Genomic DNA, 19,644 nt, shown 5'->3' with positions numbered 1-19,644 from the left:
CACTTCATTCTTCTATTAAAACTGTTAAGCCTTTCTTCGACTGAATCAAATAGATTGTCTATGCGTTTAAAAAGAATGAGATAGATAAGCGTAGATAAATATAAAGCTATGATAAACAAAGTGAATAGGGGGACGTACAAGAAGCATAAAAACAGAAAAAGAAACAAAAGGGGAGCAAGACACTGAAATTGCATTTTGCTTTGGTATTAGACGATCTTGCGAGCTTGATTAACATGGTAACAGCGCTCCATGCATACGGGAACCGAAATGCGTAGCCAAACGAAATGGCAACAGATTTTCGCGACTTATGTATAATTAATTGTGAAAAAAGTATTTTTTTTTTTTGTGCGATAGGTGAACACGTTTTGAGTTTGTCTCTGTAGCCAATTGAATTATTAGTTAGATTTGCCAATTTTCAGTGAAAACTGGTGCCAAACCATAGGATGATGCCGTAACACTTATCAGCGATTGCATCGTTTAACGAGGTGCACGACGACTTTCGTTTACTGTTCAAACTAGGTCGCGCGTTGTATCCCCAAGTTGTATTTTATCAATAATGATCATTGGGAGATCGTTAACTTGTACTGTACTGATGCACATTGATTGAGTCTTTTGATTGCACAGATGTATGAGAAATGCAAAACTATGTTCGCGCCTTGAACGCTTGTTGGTTTCCTGTTCCAGAAGCGTTTCTCCTGTCCATATCAATAGTACTATTGACACAGCGATCTTCAATTGTGCAATAAAGTGGTTTTTGGGAAGAAAACAAAAGTATTTGTAATTATCCTACACAAGGCAACGTAGTTATACAGTTAAATTATACTTGTAGAGAGAGAAAAGGCAAAACAACAGTACACAAAGCAGTAGAAACAGCAACAAAGCATCAAGCGAACAGGTTATTTTCTTCCCTGATAGGTGTGATGATCGTTGATCGACGTGTGATTGTCTTGTAGTTGTATCACTAACTAACATAGAAGTAAATGCCATTAACGGATGGTACAACCTTTACATTTTCCCAAGAGTAAATGGCCGATCTAGCACATCTGCATTGTCCTCTAACGAACGGAGGCTTTCCTTCGAATTTTCCCGCCCAGCACGTTTTGATAGATATCTTAATAGTCGTTGTACTAAAGAATAGCCTCAACTTATAGGAGTGTCCTGTTTTTTTCCTACCCCATCGTGACTGCAAATCAAAATTGTCGTACAACACTCGTCCTATCTAGAGCAGAGTGTCGCTCGAAAACGATGGGTTAATGTATCGTAAATGTTTAGAACACATATATCAAAGAACTGTAGGGAATGGAATAATGGGTCTTGTGTACGAAACAGTTAAACGGGCACTCGCAAATTATGCACATGGTTAACAATAAGCTTTCGTTTAGCAACTCTGTATATTTTTGTATCGGTTATAAACAAAAAATTAGTTCGTTATGTTGAGGAATGGTCTGCATGTAGAATTGTGTACTGAAACCTATTAATCTTGAACGATCACCATACATTCAGAGAGAGGGAAAAACATTAAGAAAGCAAATCTTGAGACACATTTTGGAAATGTAATACTCGTGTTCGTTGACCCGATAGAGGAAAATTTGATTCAGTCTCATTTTCTCGTTTCCAGTCACCTTTTGTTCTATTATTTGGCATTGCATTTTCTAACGCCGGTGATAAAGATTCTAAACAGTGTCAGTCGTTAATGGAAAAGTGAAAAATGTGTGGTACACAAACGCAAGGGTTCGAATTAAACTATGCAAAAGGCGGTACCCTATTAATGTCGTGCGGAATAGTAAGGTACACACTGTCCACTTTCTTTATCTCTCTCCATCTCTGCCTTCTCCAATCACCTGTACGATTGAATAGCATTACTACACGTTTGAATTAAAAGTATCGAAAAGGTTAAACGCAAAGAAAACTATTTAAAGAAACCCCGCAATATGTGCGCACCGATGGGTGTTCGTGTTGGCGTTAAACAGAAAACTGCTCTAGCGTTTGCGGAAATTGATTTCCGGCAAAATACTTCAACTTACATTGCTGCTCTACACAAGGCACCGGCGAGGTGCAAGACTATCATCTCTGAATAGAGCCGAAAGTAATGAGGAAGAAAAGGAAAACCCTTGGATCGATCACTAATTGTGTAACCAACTGCAAACAAAACAATCTATTTTCTAATGAATAAAACAGCATATATACATAAGTATATACAAAAGACATAAAACCGATTCGTTGCATACCAGAAACTATTAATTAGGTCTTCCTATTAGCTACCATTCCGAAAATCTTAAGTGCATTCCAAGTTTTCATGTCGTCGTAACGTGCAAATATGCGGAATTATAAGGTAAGTGTAGGAATACTACTTATTTATCAAGCCAAAGATTATTTTCTGGTGGAAATTAAAAAGCACTACGCACTTGCGAATGCACCTGTCAATTTAAATTGATAATTTTGACAGCAACGAGATTTGACAACTAGATGCGCAAAGAGCAATGTCAATTTTGCTTGTGTGTGTGTGGGTGAGCATTGGGTGTATTTTCCTGTGTGCCGTGTTATGTCTCGCGTCATTTAATTTTATCACCAATTCATCGTCGCATTACTTTTCTGCGATGCGCTATTGTTATTATCGCTCGTTGTTGTAGCTCAACAACACAAGAAAGCAAAACGGCAAGGAACTTGAAGCCAAAGGAAAGAAAAAACACGATACGATTTGTTGTGACACAACCGAACAAACAGTAGCAGCACCGTTATGAGTTTGCGTTTCATCTGTTGTGTTTAGTGTGGTCCTTCGACCGTATCCTTTCTTGTATCGTTGTTCGGTTTCGGCGGACTGCAGCACCGCAGCAAATGATTGGCAATTCGTGTCGCTGTGCGGTATTGTGAAATTGCGTCTCCGGTGGTAGTTTAACAGCTGCCATTCAGCAAATATTGAACATTCTGCGGGAGGAGTGGTGAAAAAGGGCCACAGTTAAGGTTGCGGAAAACCGGATCCCTTGGTGTTGTGCAGGGAACTAACATATTCATACGTTTTCAAGCTGGTTGCTGGCCCATATGGGCGTATCGATACTGTTCGAGAAGAAGCCGCAACTAGAGGTGAAGTGGAAGAACTGTGCGTGATGTGTTAAATAGAAGTGACCATCCATCGCCTTTTTACATTGAACTTGTGTGCAGTGCACTTTTTCGTAGAGGTTAGTGCTGCAGGTCGCGTTTCGTCTCAGATTTATGTGGAAAGCGCTACGGTCAGTTGATTTGCATTTTAAGCTGCACCACTAGCTGCCAAACTGGAAGAGTGAAAGTGAACGATTTGTGAAACCGTAATCCAAGGAACGGTGTCGTGATTTCTTTTATTTGCTTTCGTTTCCGGCACTTCCCCCGCGAAATGTGTTCCGCATACCGGGTTGCACGAGGGTTGCCCTGCCGGGATACAATTCCCGCCATGGCCATCATATTCATTGTGTCCACGTTGGTGCACACGGGTAAGTGAGAACCATGCCTCAACCATACAAATTATAGTGAGCGGGGATTTTGTCATTATTACTCATCACAGTAGCCCATCATAATCAGACTTTATTTTTTACGTGTTCTAATTTTTGTTTTTTTTTTCTCGATCTTTCACTTTTTGATAGCATGTGGCTCCAATTACCGGATAGATTTGAAATCCTCCGGATCGGTTGTTCTTGGGTTGAACATGACGATTGCGTTCAGCGCTGTACTGTACACGGATGAGGCACTGGTTAATGATGATTACGTTGTCGACTGGTCAGACAACACTTATCCCCAGCATACGCTAGAAGTGAGTAGACCGGAAGAAGACGACAAAACGGCATCACGGAAAAGCTTATCACGACTTTGAAGAGTAAAAAATGGTTGAAATTCACGCAGCAATGGTCAGCAGTGATAGCATGCAGAGTCTGTACTTTTTTTCTCGTACTCTAGTCGATTGTAATTTTGAATTACAAGCGATTTATAGTAATTCTCGTACATTTGTTATTTCCGGCTCTTTATAAAGACTTCTGATATGGCATGCTATTAGTTAAAGTTCGCGGTCATTTAGTTTATTTATTTCATTTTCTCATTTTAGGGTCTAACCTCGAAAACGCCCCACTTCAATTGGACGGTTATGTACGCACATCCTGTAAAGCCCGGCACGTATCAGGCAACGATCAAGGTGAAGAAAACTTTCATCGCGATACCATACGAGCTCGCCCATGCATCGGTTACGTTCAATCTGACCAGTAAGACAATAGACATTAAAAAAAAAAACTTCATGAAGTATCCTTCTGACTGTAAATGTTTTGATCCATTTCCCTAAGGCATGCTCAACGGCGAATTACAGCTAATCCAGAACGACACAGTGGTCAACAGTACGTATGTGTCGAGTACGGTACCGGTTAACCAATCGATTATCCTTTCCGAAAGCGATCAACGCGCTTTGGAGAAGGCAGCATACGTGCAAACATTTTGGTTCATCAATTGCCAGTATATCGGCACGTCAAACGAGTTGTCGACGTTGAGCAATTTCACCCAGGAGAATAATACTTACTCTATTGAAGCTCTGGTCGTAGCATCCTTTGAAAAGGTAGAACGAATAGCGAGTAGATTGAATTTAAAATTAAAATATTTTGTATGTTATTATTTCCAGCTTCCAGAACCAACAACGACAACCACAACTACAACAACCACCACGACAACCACTACAACTACTACAACAACCACAACGACCCCGGCGACAACCACTACCACCACTACGACGACCACACCGACGCCTCCAACAACAACATCCACAACTCCTGCTACTACAACCAGCACAACCCCAAAGCCCACCACCTCCACGCAGCCGCCTTCGACTAATGATATTTCAGCTTCATCCCATCCAAGTGAGCTAAGGAATAAACGAGCTGTGAATAAAGAAATTCTACCAGGATCAGTACAATCGGCGGACGTGCTTAGATCCGTCAGTCCTGTTCTATTGAACCTCACTGATCGTGACAGTAAGTATTTGTACGATGTGGATGTAATTAGGTAACTGATAGGCAATAATTAATGTTCTTTCGTCCTGCTGCACAGACATCATCCTACCTGATGTATCGAAGGAAACGTTAGTGGAAGGATCTCCCAACGAGGAACCATTTGTGGTCATTTCAAAGAAATACGACCGGTTCTACAATCTACAAGATGCACATCAACCTTATGTATGTGACAACAGTTCGATGATTGCGCCCGACCCTAAAAAGGTGTACGGATACTTTCAGCGAACCTTTACAGTGCAGCGTAAGTTTTGTGTCGATGCTGGTAAATGAAATGGCTTTGTAATGCGTTGCACTGTGTTCTCAACAGATCCGATAGCCAAGTTTAACGTTTCCGGACAGCAGTGGGTGAAGCAGGGCCAGCCAGTGGATCTTGTATTTCAGTGTAGCGGTACGCCACCTTTCGAGTTTTGCTACAATTTAAATCATGGTAAAGATTGTTTTATACCATTCTGTAGAAAAAGGGAGATATGTAATGCAAACGACAATTTTTTTTCGTTTACCCTTTACAGGCCAGCACAACATGACTAGCAACGAAACGTGTAACAACGATTGGGAACCGTCCCGTACGGGCGAATGTCGTTACAAGATACATCGCTTCTTCTTTACCAACGATCAATATTCGATCGTGATTTTCGTCCGAAACCGTGTTTCAAACTATTTTACCCAGATCGGAATTCAGTTTTACGAGAGTGCGTAACCTTGTTTTTACTTTACATCGTATATGTTTCACGCCCCGTAACATATTGTACATTGATCTGTTTGTTCCATTTTAGATCAACAAAAGTCCCAGCTGTCGGTAATAATTGTCCCCATCGGGTTCGGTTTGCTAGCAGTGCTTATTGTGGTGTATGGAATGGCATACTACATTCAAAACCGAGACCGTTTCATTGTTGAGGTCGCTGATTTCAACTTTGGTGATACAAGCTCACTGGACGACGACATGGAGTATAAAACGTTTCACCAACGGCTAGTGGACAGTTTGCGAGATTCGGTTAGAATACCACGTTTCAACTTTCGGCGTTCCAGCGCTCACGATGTGGACGATATTTCACCATCATCCGGTGCGGCTGGGGAATCCTCGCTACGGTACGGTTCTATGACATAGATGAATCGTAGTGAGGGAGGGCAGGTAAGTTGTACATCGTTGAGTTCGAGCGTTTCGTAGTACCAGGGTGTTAGATCCTTGCTTGGCAGTGAAACTGAAGATGAAAAGTGATGAATACGCTACTGAACAATGTGTGTGGAAAATCGAGTCAATTCCGTGCGAACGAGTCCAGCAAGTGCCGATTGAATCCACGTTGATTGAATTGGATTGTTAATATTTTAGCAAGGAGGAAAACACAAATAGAATACCATATAAAGCTGATATAGTACTAGTACACAAAATAGAAATGAGGAAAAAGAGTTTATTAACATAAAAAGTGTTTGTACGGCGGAAGTGCAAAACTGGTATGATACTACGGGGAATGGACGATCGTATACAGTGCTTACGCGCATTGCACAACCAATTGCATTGGAAAGGAATCAAAATTATAAGACTGTTGTTGATTTTTTTTTGTTTTCATTAGCCATATTCCTTTTGTCGATCGTGTAACACAATTCCATGTAAACGATATTGGCGATATAAATCAAATTAATATTCCAAGCATCAAAGTGCAACAGTAGTTGACCGTTACGATTTGGTACGGCTTTACTTTCTCTGCTATCATCGTTGCACCCGAGGTTAATTGGAGGAGGTGTTAATTAAATGCAATTAAATAAAAGGTAAAGCGCTAAAAAACAGGAGGCAACACAAGCAGCTACACGCGCGTGTGTAGTAAATTGAAGATTACGAAAGGAGAATGTAATATACTATTCGATCAACAAGTAATGTAAAATGATTACATATTGTGATACTGATGCATCTACGATTTATTTTATGCAATTAAATTTTAAGTCTCAACAAACATATTCCCTCCCCTCAAAAAGAAACCTATTCCTAGAAAATGTTCGCACGTAACTGGTTTGCAAGAACAGAAATGAAGAAGTAGATTACAAAACTGCCAAAGCACATTCAGTGGGAACCACCGCTTTTCTTCCGGGTACAGCGTAGTCACTTTTCATGGGTGACTTTTTTTGGGACTATCGATTAAATCGGTACAAATTATGCAGTATAGCAGATATATAGATTTGGTTGCATTGGATCGGAAATGCTCGAATATGTGCGAACAAGCTTTCTGTTGTGGATGGATGGGCAGTTTGTTCAAGTCAAATAGTGGTAGACACTGCGAGCAATCGAACGGAAAAGGAATCAGTACTGTGGGACGTTGGAGCTAGTAAGGAAAGAAGTTATCATCTACGAGCAGTAAGATGCAAGTGTAAAAATAAAACAAACAAGCAAATATAGTATGTAATTTTTACGGGACACTAGCAGGCGACACTATGGCACGGGCACAGGGAATGTAGGGACTGCAAAGAAGGATCATCGCTGGGTCACATGGAACCAGGCACGGCACGTGGGTAAACGGAGGCCAGAGAAAGTCTATCAAGATATGTTAATGAAAAGTACATTAGTCGAATAACAATTACAAATCTAGATTTCGAAAGCGTGCTGATTTCATAAATATCCGAACGTGATTGCTTTCTGGACAAACCGTGAAAATCTATCTCATCTTCTATACACCTTATAAAATACTGCAGTGTCAACATTGTTTTGAACGCTCTCGCTGAGGGAATGTGTCGTTGTTTACATTTCAACGTGAACTGCATGGTTGTAAAGTAATGAAACTTTTGTAAGGATGGCCAGTACAAGTACGGCTAGCTTTGTTCCGATTCAAACAAAAGCTTCGATTGCGTTCAAGGAAAAGGCCGAAGAATCATTCAAAGTGACAGTATTCGAGCCGAAAAAGGCAGCGTTGCAGAAAAAGAGATCAGCACGACCCCGGCCACGACCGAACAAGGACAGCGAAAAGAACAAATCCGAGGAGGACGATGAGGACGATATTGATGATATATTTTCGGACATGCCTCGTAAAAAGCCCAAACGAAAGGAGGATCCAACCGTGTTCGACATGACGAAAGCCCGGCGCGATATCATGAATCTTGGCTTCAGCGGTTTCGACAAGGAAAGTAAACAGCAGGCTAGTGTACGGTTGGCCATTAAGCTTGGAGCAAAACCGCCGAAAAACCAGTACCGGAACTATCGTGAAATGTTAGAAGAACAGAAAAAAGCCAAGGAGAAGGACGGTGATGCTACGGCAAAGAGACGGCAAGGACAAATGGCTTACGGTGCGATCCAATCGTTCAACAAATATCAAGAACGGCAACGCGACAAGCAACGCAATCCTACCTCAATTATGAAGCATTACGGAATTGCGAAACCACGAATCGGTAAAAAATAAATTGTAATTAAGCGTTGTAAGCGTTGTGTTAATGTTTCCTAGAACAATACTCATGAATAATATTTATTGAAATGGAAAACTCGCATGGAAATTCCCGCTACGCGCATAGAATTGGAATCCGAATACAAGTATTTGACCTACAATTGTGAACACGATGTTCATGTTGGATGACATTTGTCTGTTAAGATAATTATAGAAAACTAATTATTATAACAAGTAGTTTTTTCGCTGATTGAGCAACTTTCCAAATCAGGAAATGTTCTTTTTGCATTAATTAAAGATAATTTAAATACTTGCAAGTGAGTATATTCAAATAAATGCATAATTTATTTTCGCCCTTGAAGTTTCTAATGTCAAGGGAGAAATGTCAAAATTCTGTTCATACCCCAGCTGATTTCGTTTATTAACCTTGATTTTTTTCTAAGCAAAAGTGCTTCATGCGTGTTTTTTCTTCATTATAACAAAAAGTGCGTGCCAGTCTAGGATAAAGGAAGATGTCGTTGCCGTTCGTTCCTAAATTATCGCAAATATCATCCGGCAAGGCGGTCTCTAAGCAGCTAAAAAAGAAAGCAACCGAATTCCTGGCATGTACGCGTGCAACCACAACTTTGGGGGAGATTTTAGAGTACTATAAGGTGAGCAAAAATCCATCGGTCTGGATCGGTGCGAGGAGCTAGTCCGGATCCCGGTTTCTGTGCATTTCAGACGAAGAGTATGTTTCTCTCTGTGTGTGTGTGCGTGAATCGAACTGCATCGATCTAGGAAGGGAACGGGACAGCTGGATATGCTGATCCGGAACGTGATGTTCAATTATCATATGGTTACGTACATCGCTCCTTTTTGACCTTTTTGCAGGAATGTCTTGCGCGCAAGGCACCCATAACGCCATGCCTGCTGACGCTGGAATACTTATTTACGCAACTGTTCCAAAGAGCAGATATTCGTCCGGAAGATATAGATGCACAGCCTACGTACGTGCCTTCAGGTAAGGGTTACAGAATCCTCATGATAATAAGTGATAGAAATGATGTCATCGTCCTTTGCTCTCTCTCTACTTAGCAAAAGATCCACAAGCAAACCACAGACAATGGCTGCTGGCGCAGTATCAAGAAACGTGCGGCCTAGTTATTGATGGTATGCATCATGAGAAGGAGAGTGAAGCGTGCCAAGCGCTTGCGACAGCGATGAAGCTACTTGCTGCCCAATGTCTCCAACAACCGGAAGCCGATCGATTCCCGGTGGCAGGATTGAAACAAATTCTTACTGCAATGCTTTCCTCGGAGTGCCTCAATAAGCATCTGTTTAGCCGTTTCCTGGAATACTCATCGTATTTAGATGTGATTTTCTACTGCTGGAAAACGGTACCATCGTTGGTGCCTCGAAACTGCACGCCCACAGATGCTTTCAAGCAAAACTTTCTGCTGCTGCTCGATGCGATCATGTTCGGGAAGGATAAGATGAAGGAAAGGGACAGCGAGCTTTGTGTGAAATTAGGCGACAGCTTCGATTACGCCTATGTTAGGAAGCAAATCAATCGCACGTGGGGCTTCGTAATGAACTGGGAGCATAGTGAAATGGTTCACGAGCAACTGCTGATACTGCTGCTCGAAAAGGTGTTCGTCCACCTTGATAAACCGGTACTGTTGACCGACTTTTTGATGGACTCACTCGATGTTGGTGGCACAGTCAGTGTACTCGCTCTGCAAGGCGTGTTTGTGTTAATCCAGCAGCACAATCTCACCTACCCGAATATCTACGAAAAACTGTATTCCATGTTTGAGCCTGAGATTTTTCACACCAAATTTAAAGCCCGTTTGTTCTATCTGGCCGACATATTTCTTAGCTCTAGTCATCTGCCGGAAGGATTGGTGGCTGCATTCGTGAAACGATTAGCACGTCTCGCGCTGATTGCTCCACCGCAGGACATTGTGATCATATTACGCTTCGTCGGTAATTTAATTCTGCGCCATCCGGCCCTAAAGCGACTCATCTTTCATCCAACCGGTGGTGAAGCATCCAGCGATCCGTATGTTATGGAGGAACGGGATCCGATGAAATCTAAGGCGCTAGAAAGCTCGCTGTGGGAACTTGCGGCCCTGCAAAACCATGTACTGCCATCGGTCGCATCAGCGGCACGGTTCATCTCGAATCCACTTCCAAGCGTCGAATGGGACCTTTCGGAGGTATTGGAGATCAATGAAAACGATGTAAGTATATGGGGAGCGACGGTGGACCAGATCTGCTGGATGCATTAACTTTGTCTCTTCTTGTTTTAGATATTTCACAAAGAAATAGTGTCAAAAACGAAAGAGTTTTTCGTGAACATCGATCGTCCCACTGGTATGTTTGGATATTGCGGAGGACAGATGGCATCTCAGTACTGGAAGCTATTCTAAGTACGTATCGTTTGAAATCGGAACCATTTTGTACCGCTGCAACGTGTCTGTCTAACTGATGCACTTTACTATCCGCGTCAAGGCCTTCATTTCTCCACTACACACTGTTGCTCTGGACTAGTGCATAGAAACTTTTGCATTACCCAGGAAGAAAGGACGAGCTTATAGCCGTTGCACGTTGATGTAACCGGTTTAGTCCGGTTTAGTCATGTAGCTAGTTGATCGTAAAGGAAGTTTGCAGCCTAAGGCACAGCTGGCAATAATACTATCCGCGTGATGGGGTGTAACTATTATTCCCGTGCAACCCATTACATTCGATGAACTCAAGAGAGATGGTAACCTATTTATTTGATTTTTAACAACACGGTATCTGCGAATAGGTTAGCTTACGATAATGCAAATAGCGCCAGCATTCGTGAAGAACAGATATAACAACTTTCGCGAAAAATGAACCAACAGTAGAATATTCAAATGATGCAGATGAATGCATCCTTCATGGTATCGTTTGTCAATGTTAGGGTTATTTTCTAAACTCGACGCTAGGCCGTTTCTCATAAGGGAATTTATGCTTTTTGTCTACAAAAGATGCTAAGCTAACCATACAGAGAACACAAACATAGAAAACGTTCCTAATAATCACGTAAACAGCGTCAACTCTACAAAAGTGGTTTCTTTTATAACACAACCTGATTACATAAAGCATTTTATATGTTAATTTAAGGCAATGATTTGTTATATTTTCAATACGATCGCGTCTAACGCAGATCACCGAATAGGCTACTAATTTTTCCTTATAACTTACTTAGCACCTATGTTCACAAGCAGTTGGTAGATAAGGCTGAAGAGGGAAGGTATTGAAAGAAGGATCGATCGATAAGGGCAGAAGGAAACGGATGGAACTTACATCTTTCTTTGAGTGATTGTAATTGGAAAGCGGTGCAAAGGTAAAATGAAGGATAAGTTTTGCGTGATAGAAACCAGGATGTAAAAGTTTGGATATGTGACAAAATAATTCAACATCCAGTATAGTTTGAATGCAAATTCTACGCAAGTCTCTATCAGGAATGCAAATAGGTGTATTCTCCAGTTCGCTCTAGATGAGATAATATTTGCAGGCTTGCAAAAAAGGATCAAGAAAGGACATTGAAACAATAAAGTATAAATACATTCGATATGATAATCAGTGAATTGGGGAACATTTGTGCATTTCCGAAAACAATGTTACACGGACCTGATGGGTTAACGACGAATTGCAATGGGTATGAAAGAGCGGCAAACAAACTGCAACATAATCAAGCATTTTATGCTAAAAGGCACATAATTGTCGAATAGATTCCATTGAAAGAAATCTATTCTATCGCTACAAGAAAGGATAACAAAAGAACTCCTTCGCACAAGCTGCGGATACATGTGTGTGTAAATGCGAGCGTGCATGTGTATGGAATAAAGGAAACTTTAGCCAGCTATGTGTGTGCGTCTCACCACCAATGGGTCGAAAGGAAAGAAAAAGAAAGAGCAAGGAAACACAGGTTAACATTTCGTCTGAAGTTGTGCTAACGTCTGTCAAAAGACGAAGAAAGGAAGCATTTCTCAGAACAAGCTGTAGCTGTAGCGTGAAGAACGTGGTCCGGAAGAATATACACTGCTTTCAGTAAGTATTCTCAACTTTATGTGTGAAAAAAGTGGCATAATTTGTAATCAATGACCACTGTATCGGGTTTCGGGAATTGAATGAAATATTAATCGTTGCTAAGGAGTTTACTTCGCTTTCTTTTCATTTATTCCCCCGCTATAGCAAATCCCACACCACCTTGAATCCAATCCAGTTTGACGTTTGACGTTTAGCGGAATAGAACGAACCGAAAAGGGTTAATATATAGAACAAACGCACACACAACGCCATTGAGGAAAACATATTTTTGTGGTGATTTCATCCCTTCACAGCAACGATAAAATTAGATAAACGAACCGCATACCCCGCTGCGAATGGTCTGTCATCATTCCTTTAGTTTGTTTTGATACCATCTCTGCCCGAGAGATTCGCCCGGTGACAAATTTTACGGTTCGTTAAAACATTGAACAAACAGTATTCACTCAACCAGCACTCAAACGTGTCCCGTTATATTGCTTGTTTATAGATCGACCATGGATTTGGAGCTGAAAAAGGTTCAACGTTATCTGTTCATTGGAAGTGACGTGCCGTTTGTTTTTGCATCACCACAGCCACTTGATGTGGAGTTGGGTAAGAAGATTCTCGAGCCATTGGTGAATCCTACGGAACCAGATGCAAAGGAACCGGAACCACCCATCCCCAGTGTGACGACGCAAACGAAGAACAAAAACACAACAAACGACAATCCGAAGGTGAAGGCGGAAGGAGAGAATGTAGAAAAACCGATAAACCATACATCGGAAACATCGAAAGATGGTATGGATAATAACAGTACAGCAACATCAAAGGTTGTAGAACCGGTCACCACTAAACCATTGCATCCAGTGGTTGCTCTGATTAAATCGGTAAGCAACGTGCGCTAGACGATTTTCGTAAGACACAGTTATTATTACGTTGTTTGTGTTTTTTCCATTCTTTTTCTATCCAGACATTCAAGAGCAAAACGCTCCGTCGGACGGATGAGTGTCTGTTTGCAATTGCATTTTGTGCGCGAAAATTGTCCACACCAGAGGATCGACACGTAGTGTACGATATGCTTCCGGAGTTGATTCGCACATCGCACGATATGCTAACGTTCGTCTCTTACTACATTATGCTTGCAACACAATCCGGTCACGCTGGGTTTGGCCATGGTTTGCGCACAGCTATTACGCGTTGGTACGAAAAGTTTACGCCGATAGAACTGGCTGAAATGCTCGTGCGAAGCACTAGTACCGCCGGATGGACGCACAAGGACGTGATAGCGAAGGTGCATCCGAAGCTGAAGTGTACCGAAAAGCAATCGCTTATCGATGCGGCCATGAAGCGTACCAGTCAGCTGCAGTTGAAAAAAGCCCCGGAAAAGAAATCGAAAAGAAAGGCTGCCCCACCATCCGCCAACCAGGAGAAGGCTGTCGTTACTAATCCCACCAAGTCATACAAACGCTACCAGACGCTGTTAGAATTCAAATCCGTCATGACACCAGCGAAAGCCTTGGAGCTGGTGAAGGTGCACGGTGGAAGAGGAAGATTTGATTTGCTTCCTCGACACCTGCGACGTTCCCCGAAAATATGGGAGGCGTTTTATCCATTCCTTAGCTATCGAGAGTTGCTGCAAGCGGCATTGCCCTTGCAGGACTTTCGGCTGTTAAAGGAGGGTGACGCAAACGCTAAGCTGTACGCGGAAATGCTAAAGAAGCGCTTCGATCTGCTTGAAGCAGAGCATGTACACCCGATCGAGGTTCAGATGATTGCGCAGCTTTATCAGCATGGAAAACGTTATGCGACCCGTGTTAAGGAGGCAATGCACGCTCTGTACCTGACGGAAATGTGCCCACCAGTGAAGGAAGTCCAGGAGTGTCTAAATTCGGCCCTCGAACACTCGCTAAACCATCATCCGAAGACAGGTGTTCGTTATTTGATCGCACTCGATCTACGTTGTGTTTACGATCGAAGTGAGTGGATTTGGCATTGTACACAAATGTTCAACAGCAATAACCACAATCACTAACATTCTTTTGTCCTTTCTTTTTTTTGTTGTAGAGAAAATTTTTCACAACGAGGTCATCACCTGCTTCCAGGCTAGCGTATTGTTAGCCTTTTCCATCTTCAAGCGGGAGAAAAACGTGACCGTTTTGGCGTTTACAGACGACGTGGAAACGCTCGCCCCTATTAATTTCGAACCGACCATGACGCTGGAGCAAGCAATGAAGCAGTGTGTCGAATTGATGTTGCCAACCACAAAAGTATCGCTCGCTGCACCAATCAAGCATGCCGAAACGCACAAAGTTAAGGTGGATGTGTTCATCACCGTCACGGATTCGTTGATTCGCGTAAATCCTAACCGATCTCCACCGACCGCTGAGCTGCAGGAGTATCGCAAAAAGATGAAGCTAAACCTGAGCCGGTGCGTAATCACATTGTCAAGTGTATTATAAAAACTGAGTTTAACGTTGATGTTCGTTCTCTAATTTGTCCGCTATGTAGGTATGTTGCGATGTCGCTCAGTCGCCATACACCATCGCTAGATTTTCAATCGAACAAGGATGCCGGTGGATTGTTGGAAATGGTCGGTTACAGCGCCCACAATGCAAAGATCATCGAGGCGTTCGCCAAAAATTTCTTTTTCTAAGAAGCAATCTTATTTGTCCGGTTTGCTGACGACATCGGAAGGTACGTTTTGTTGTTAGTACTCCCATTACATTTATGTCACAGTATAAAGTTTCTTTCGCTCCATTCTACCACGTCACTATGATAAGCCATTACGGATTTATGACGTTGGTGAAATTCAAGCATTGTCGGCAGGTCGTTTTTTTAGAATATAAGTTTCTTTTACGTTAGAAGAATAACGTACATATATATTTAATTCGGTGTATTCTGATGAGTTTAGTATCATCTTTAATGCTACTATAATTTCTCTCTACTGACACAAAACAAAGTATTTACCGGGCACGAATCAGTTCACTCTACACCTTAATCTCAATACCAATGGTAATTTTGTATTGATTACGTTCTCTTTATGCTATCGTTTTGACTTGCATCATAGTGCATTTTTATTGCATTATATTACATTGAACTGCAGATAATACTTAATGCGGTTTCAAATTGTTTAACTGTATATTTTTCATACATTAGCAGCAAAGCTCTTTTGAACCCACTGAAATTGCGTAACTTATTATACATAGTAGAATAGCACAAAGGGTACATTTTTTCAAAATTTACATACGAATAAGTTTTTTTCTTTATCTCATTTTGATTTTGCACAGTTTATCTGGAACTTACTCTGATGTTTGTGGTATCGTTTTGAAGACTTTTCTTCTACTGTAGTACCGAAACCGAACGTTTAAAACATATCTGCATGTTTTGCAATTTGGTGTTGATAGCTTCCTATTGATGATGATCCCAACCACACTAAATTAAAGTTCCGCAGCTGTGTCGTACCCACGAATTTCTTTATGCAACTGTTACAAATTCGTTTAATCTGACATTAAACAAAGGACATTTTCTTCAAAGCGTTCTCTATTCCTACATACACTATCTATCATTAAACATGTATCGTGTTGTGTGTAATAGTGCTTATAGAATAGAATAGTATAGTAATAATTGATCGATTCTACGTGGAATTGGATCTTTACAGTGGAAGCGTAAAGAGTTTGCTGTTAGTTGATAAAATATAACATCTCTAAGCATCACTTTTTAATAATCCTCATACGTGCACATCACCCAGATGCTTAATGCACATATGCTACACTATTTTGCGTTTCGATGTAGTTCTGTAATTGTCGAATTATCTGTAAGTTCCTCTATTTAATGGGAACAATAGTTGTAAGCGATATAATGTAATCCTCTGATAAAACAGTTTTCAATGATGCTGTGGGGAGAAAACAACACACTATTAGATGCAATTTCCCAATACAAGTAAATAAGCATTCATAGGAAAAAAAGAAACTAAAAATTTTAAAACCATTTCAATCAAACTATACAATAATTAATAGTACGCTGTGATTAACAAAAATGATCAAACCCTGGTTACATTTTGCGTGAGGATCTAGACGATCCATCTTATTTTGTTGTCGTTTTTTTGTTGTCATTGTTATTTGTTTGGAATATTTAACATATCCACCTTTTTATGGTAAACTAGATTCTGTTAACACATTTTTCATCTACTGTCCATTTATTATATAATATTCTTATGCAAAGCATATGTGTTTCATTGGAAGTTACTACAAACCTGTGTTAAAACAAAGCATTTCTATATGCCAGTAATAGTATGATGATGAATGTAGAACTTTGTAACTGACTATCTCAAATTTGATAAATGAACGACCTGTGGTAAAAAGAAATTCACTAATTTGGGCAACAGTAGACGATAAAAGTGCTTCTTAGAACATATGTTTAAAACACTGTCTCAAAACACTTCCCGTCCGCGATGATTACAATAATTGATTGGTGTTTGTTCAAAGCAAAATCCTTACCTAATTCACTTGTTATCGCAAATGCGGAAGATCGTTGGACGCTGCCTAAAAGAAATGAGATTAAACACTACTTATACACCATACGAGAAGTAACTAAAAGTCATGTGTTTTTTTTTAATTGAAACAAAAAAAAACTACACAAATTAAAGCTGAACATGTGGTATAAGAAAAATTCAAAGTGCATCTTATTTGGAAGGAGAGAAACACGCCAATAACATTTCACAACTGCCAGATGCGTTCCCGCACACGGTTGATAATAATTTTGTTGAACGAAAACAATCAAATTGTACGTAGTAGCAGCAAAGAGAAAACGGAACCTTATTGTTATGTTTCACACGTTAAACACAGGAACGCCTGAAAGAGCAAGCCCCGCAACTCTCCAAATTTGTTTATTAATCCAGAGTAATTTATAATCCAGACTTAATAGCGATAGTGATAAAAGAAAACAAGAGTAAACCCAAACCTCTGCCAGATACAGTCAAGGGTCAGGTGGGTCGAGCGGACAGATGTGTGTGGCAGCAGTATTCGTTATTAGTATTTATAGAAAAAGGGAACCATAACACAAAAGTATCAATAAAATTGTTGAATGGAAACCCATGTACGAGGAAAAACATAGAATTAGGCAATACATGACAACACAACACCGGCGATTCGTTATAGTTCGGTAACGTTCTGTTTTACAGACACCAAGAAGACTGTTTTAAGCTTTTAAAGTCAAGCCAAAGGGTAGATTTTCGTTTTGTGCAGAGTCCTCGTTTCACGTCACTACTCCTCTGTACCGGATGCACAAAATTAATGCGTACGAAAATTACAAAACAAACACACACAAAAAAAGACGGGTAATCTCCTAGCAAAGAGATGCAGTAAATAAATTAGTGCTTAACCGAAACCGATTCGAATGTAAGGTAAACATTTCAACATACTGTTACCCTGGACCGCTCGCCCACCCTTGGCAGGAAAAAGATGTTTCGAGCATATTTCTCTAAACGTTAATGTGATACAAAGCCGCATGAAATATTGTTTCTCAACACAAAATCTCGATAGCCAAATGAAATATAGAGCAAAGCAAAACGCAAAATGGCAGCAAACGAATAACGAAAACCGAACGAAGTTGATAGTTAATGAAACAGTGCTGAAAGGAGGACAAAAAGAAAAGGCAAAGTTAAGTTCCACTTGGATTCGTAAACAAATAGAACAATAATTAGTTGCGTGAAATCCAATTCAGATGATAAGGAATGGTGATATTTTTGTAATAGTATCAAACAAATTCTAAACGGAACTAATATAACCCTATCGGAAGAACCTTTGAAGGTTTTGCATTACCAGAGAAGAAACGGAATTAGTACCCCCTACTAACGTTGCTTTATTATTTGCATGTCCCAAAAGACGGCACCGTACACTGTGTGTGCAACAGGTCTGATTATAAACGGATCAAACAATGATCAATCAACAGAAAACATGATCAAACCATTCGACTGCCGCCGATCCGTGCAAACATTTAGACCACACAACATTGTACACGAAAAAGTATTCAAACATAACGTGATTTTATTCATGTGGTAAAACCAGACAACAACAAAAAAAAACGCTTAAAACATTTATCGTAATATTGTGGGAACAGAGAGACAAACAAAGAGGCATTATTACTTTTGTTTTTAAATTGTGTTGTTCAGTGTGCATCAGTTTCTGTTGGTTTTTTTTTTCGTTTATTTGTAATATGATATGTGGTTTAGTAATTAAAAAAGGCGCATCAAAGTAACGAAACACTGCATATGTTCACAATAGATGTGGGTGTTGACATGTGCTCAGAAAAATAGCATTGAAAAAGACTGAAATTTGGTCAAAATTATTCATATACCATAGCGAAAATATGCTGGTTTTGCCGATGCGAAACACAAGGCACAACAGTAAGAGACTTCGAGACAGCGCAATAAATCGAAATCATGGCGATAATTTGGCGATACATCTCTATATCTTATGAATACAAAAGCAACGCTAAAAAACCTGGAACACACACTGAACTGATGATATTGATGGAAAATGTGAGGGACGAAACAAATTCTATGAGAAACTTCAATTCCTCCCCTCACCCCCCAACACCATCGTGTTGTGTTATTAGACTAAACCATGCACTAAAAGTTCGCTGTTTAGTACACCCCGTTTTGTTCCCCAACTGTATGTATCGAATTAAAGTTAAGTTTAAGTTCCAAGCTAGTTTAATGTTTTCTCTTTAAGAACGTGCAAGATTTAATCCTTCCTACATGCCATACAGGGACGCTGTGTGAGTGTGTGTGGTGTGTGTACGATTCTTATTTGTATTACGAACCCTTCGAAATATTGATAGCGTTATACACAACAGTGGACGACGGTCTTTGGTAGCTTTTGCCGCGTAAAACTATTGGCTAGCCAGTCTAGGAAAACGAATAAAATAATACGAAAAACGAACAAAGTAAATAGACAATGTATCAGAAGGCCATAAACCGCTCGAGATAGAGAAAATATTTTTGGGCAAAGAAGCATACCACGGACACAAAATATCTGCTGGAATCGTTAAGATAAAACAGAAATCATACAAACCACTAAACCGGATAAAAAAAAGTTATTTTTGTACGAAGAAGAAAAAAAAACACAGTTTGCGATAAACGAAAGGAGAACAATAATAGAAAAATACATACACATTGGGCTTTATACAAATTCAAACCCCTCGGAAAACAGAACCAAACT

At 40.4% G+C, this 19,644-nt stretch overlaps 4 protein-coding genes across 4 annotated transcripts; all 4 read left to right on the top strand.

Moving 5' to 3' along the window:
* Positions 1 to 2,487: 2,487 nt before the first annotated feature.
* LOC125774757 (uncharacterized) lies at positions 2,488 to 7,595 on the top strand. The gene is made up of 9 exons (XM_049444959.1): positions 2,488 to 3,464; positions 3,615 to 3,781; positions 4,070 to 4,223; positions 4,302 to 4,567; positions 4,631 to 4,979; positions 5,056 to 5,259; positions 5,326 to 5,445; positions 5,528 to 5,707; positions 5,792 to 7,595. The coding sequence occupies exons 1-9, from the start codon at positions 3,368 to 3,370 to the stop codon at positions 6,121 to 6,123; spliced, it is 1,869 nt and encodes a 622-aa protein (XP_049300916.1). The 5' UTR covers positions 2,488 to 3,367; the 3' UTR covers positions 6,124 to 7,595.
* A 101-nt stretch (positions 7,596 to 7,696) lies between these two features.
* On the top strand, positions 7,697 to 8,418 carry LOC125774770 (uncharacterized protein C1orf131 homolog). Its single transcript, XM_049444982.1, has one exon. The coding sequence runs from the start codon at positions 7,796 to 7,798 to the stop codon at positions 8,396 to 8,398; it is 603 nt and encodes a 200-aa protein (XP_049300939.1). The 5' UTR covers positions 7,697 to 7,795; the 3' UTR covers positions 8,399 to 8,418.
* A 353-nt stretch (positions 8,419 to 8,771) lies between these two features.
* Positions 8,772 to 11,974, top strand: LOC125774760 (nucleolar complex protein 4 homolog A). Its single transcript, XM_049444965.1, has 5 exons — positions 8,772 to 9,033; positions 9,254 to 9,383; positions 9,458 to 10,605; positions 10,675 to 10,794; positions 10,877 to 11,974. The coding sequence occupies exons 1-4, from the start codon at positions 8,893 to 8,895 to the stop codon at positions 10,792 to 10,794; spliced, it is 1,539 nt and encodes a 512-aa protein (XP_049300922.1). The 5' UTR covers positions 8,772 to 8,892; the 3' UTR covers positions 10,877 to 11,974.
* A 188-nt stretch (positions 11,975 to 12,162) lies between these two features.
* On the top strand, positions 12,163 to 19,642 carry LOC125774774 (RNA-binding protein Ro60-like). Its single transcript, XM_049444987.1, has 6 exons — positions 12,163 to 12,445; positions 12,590 to 12,856; positions 12,933 to 13,311; positions 13,395 to 14,400; positions 14,489 to 14,852; positions 14,933 to 19,642. Exons 3-6 carry the CDS (start codon positions 12,940 to 12,942, stop codon positions 15,075 to 15,077), a joined length of 1,887 nt encoding a protein of 628 aa, XP_049300944.1. The 5' UTR covers positions 12,163 to 12,445; positions 12,590 to 12,856; positions 12,933 to 12,939; the 3' UTR covers positions 15,078 to 19,642.
* Positions 19,643 to 19,644: the final 2 nt, after the last annotated feature.

Source organism: Anopheles funestus, chromosome 2RL, assembly GCF_943734845.2.
Source record: "Anopheles funestus chromosome 2RL, idAnoFuneDA-416_04, whole genome shotgun sequence".
In the NCBI taxonomy this organism is placed as follows: domain Eukaryota; kingdom Metazoa; phylum Arthropoda; class Insecta; order Diptera; family Culicidae; genus Anopheles; species Anopheles funestus.
Note: the sequence above shows the minus strand (reverse complement) of the source record. Positions and strands in the feature narration are given on the sequence as shown.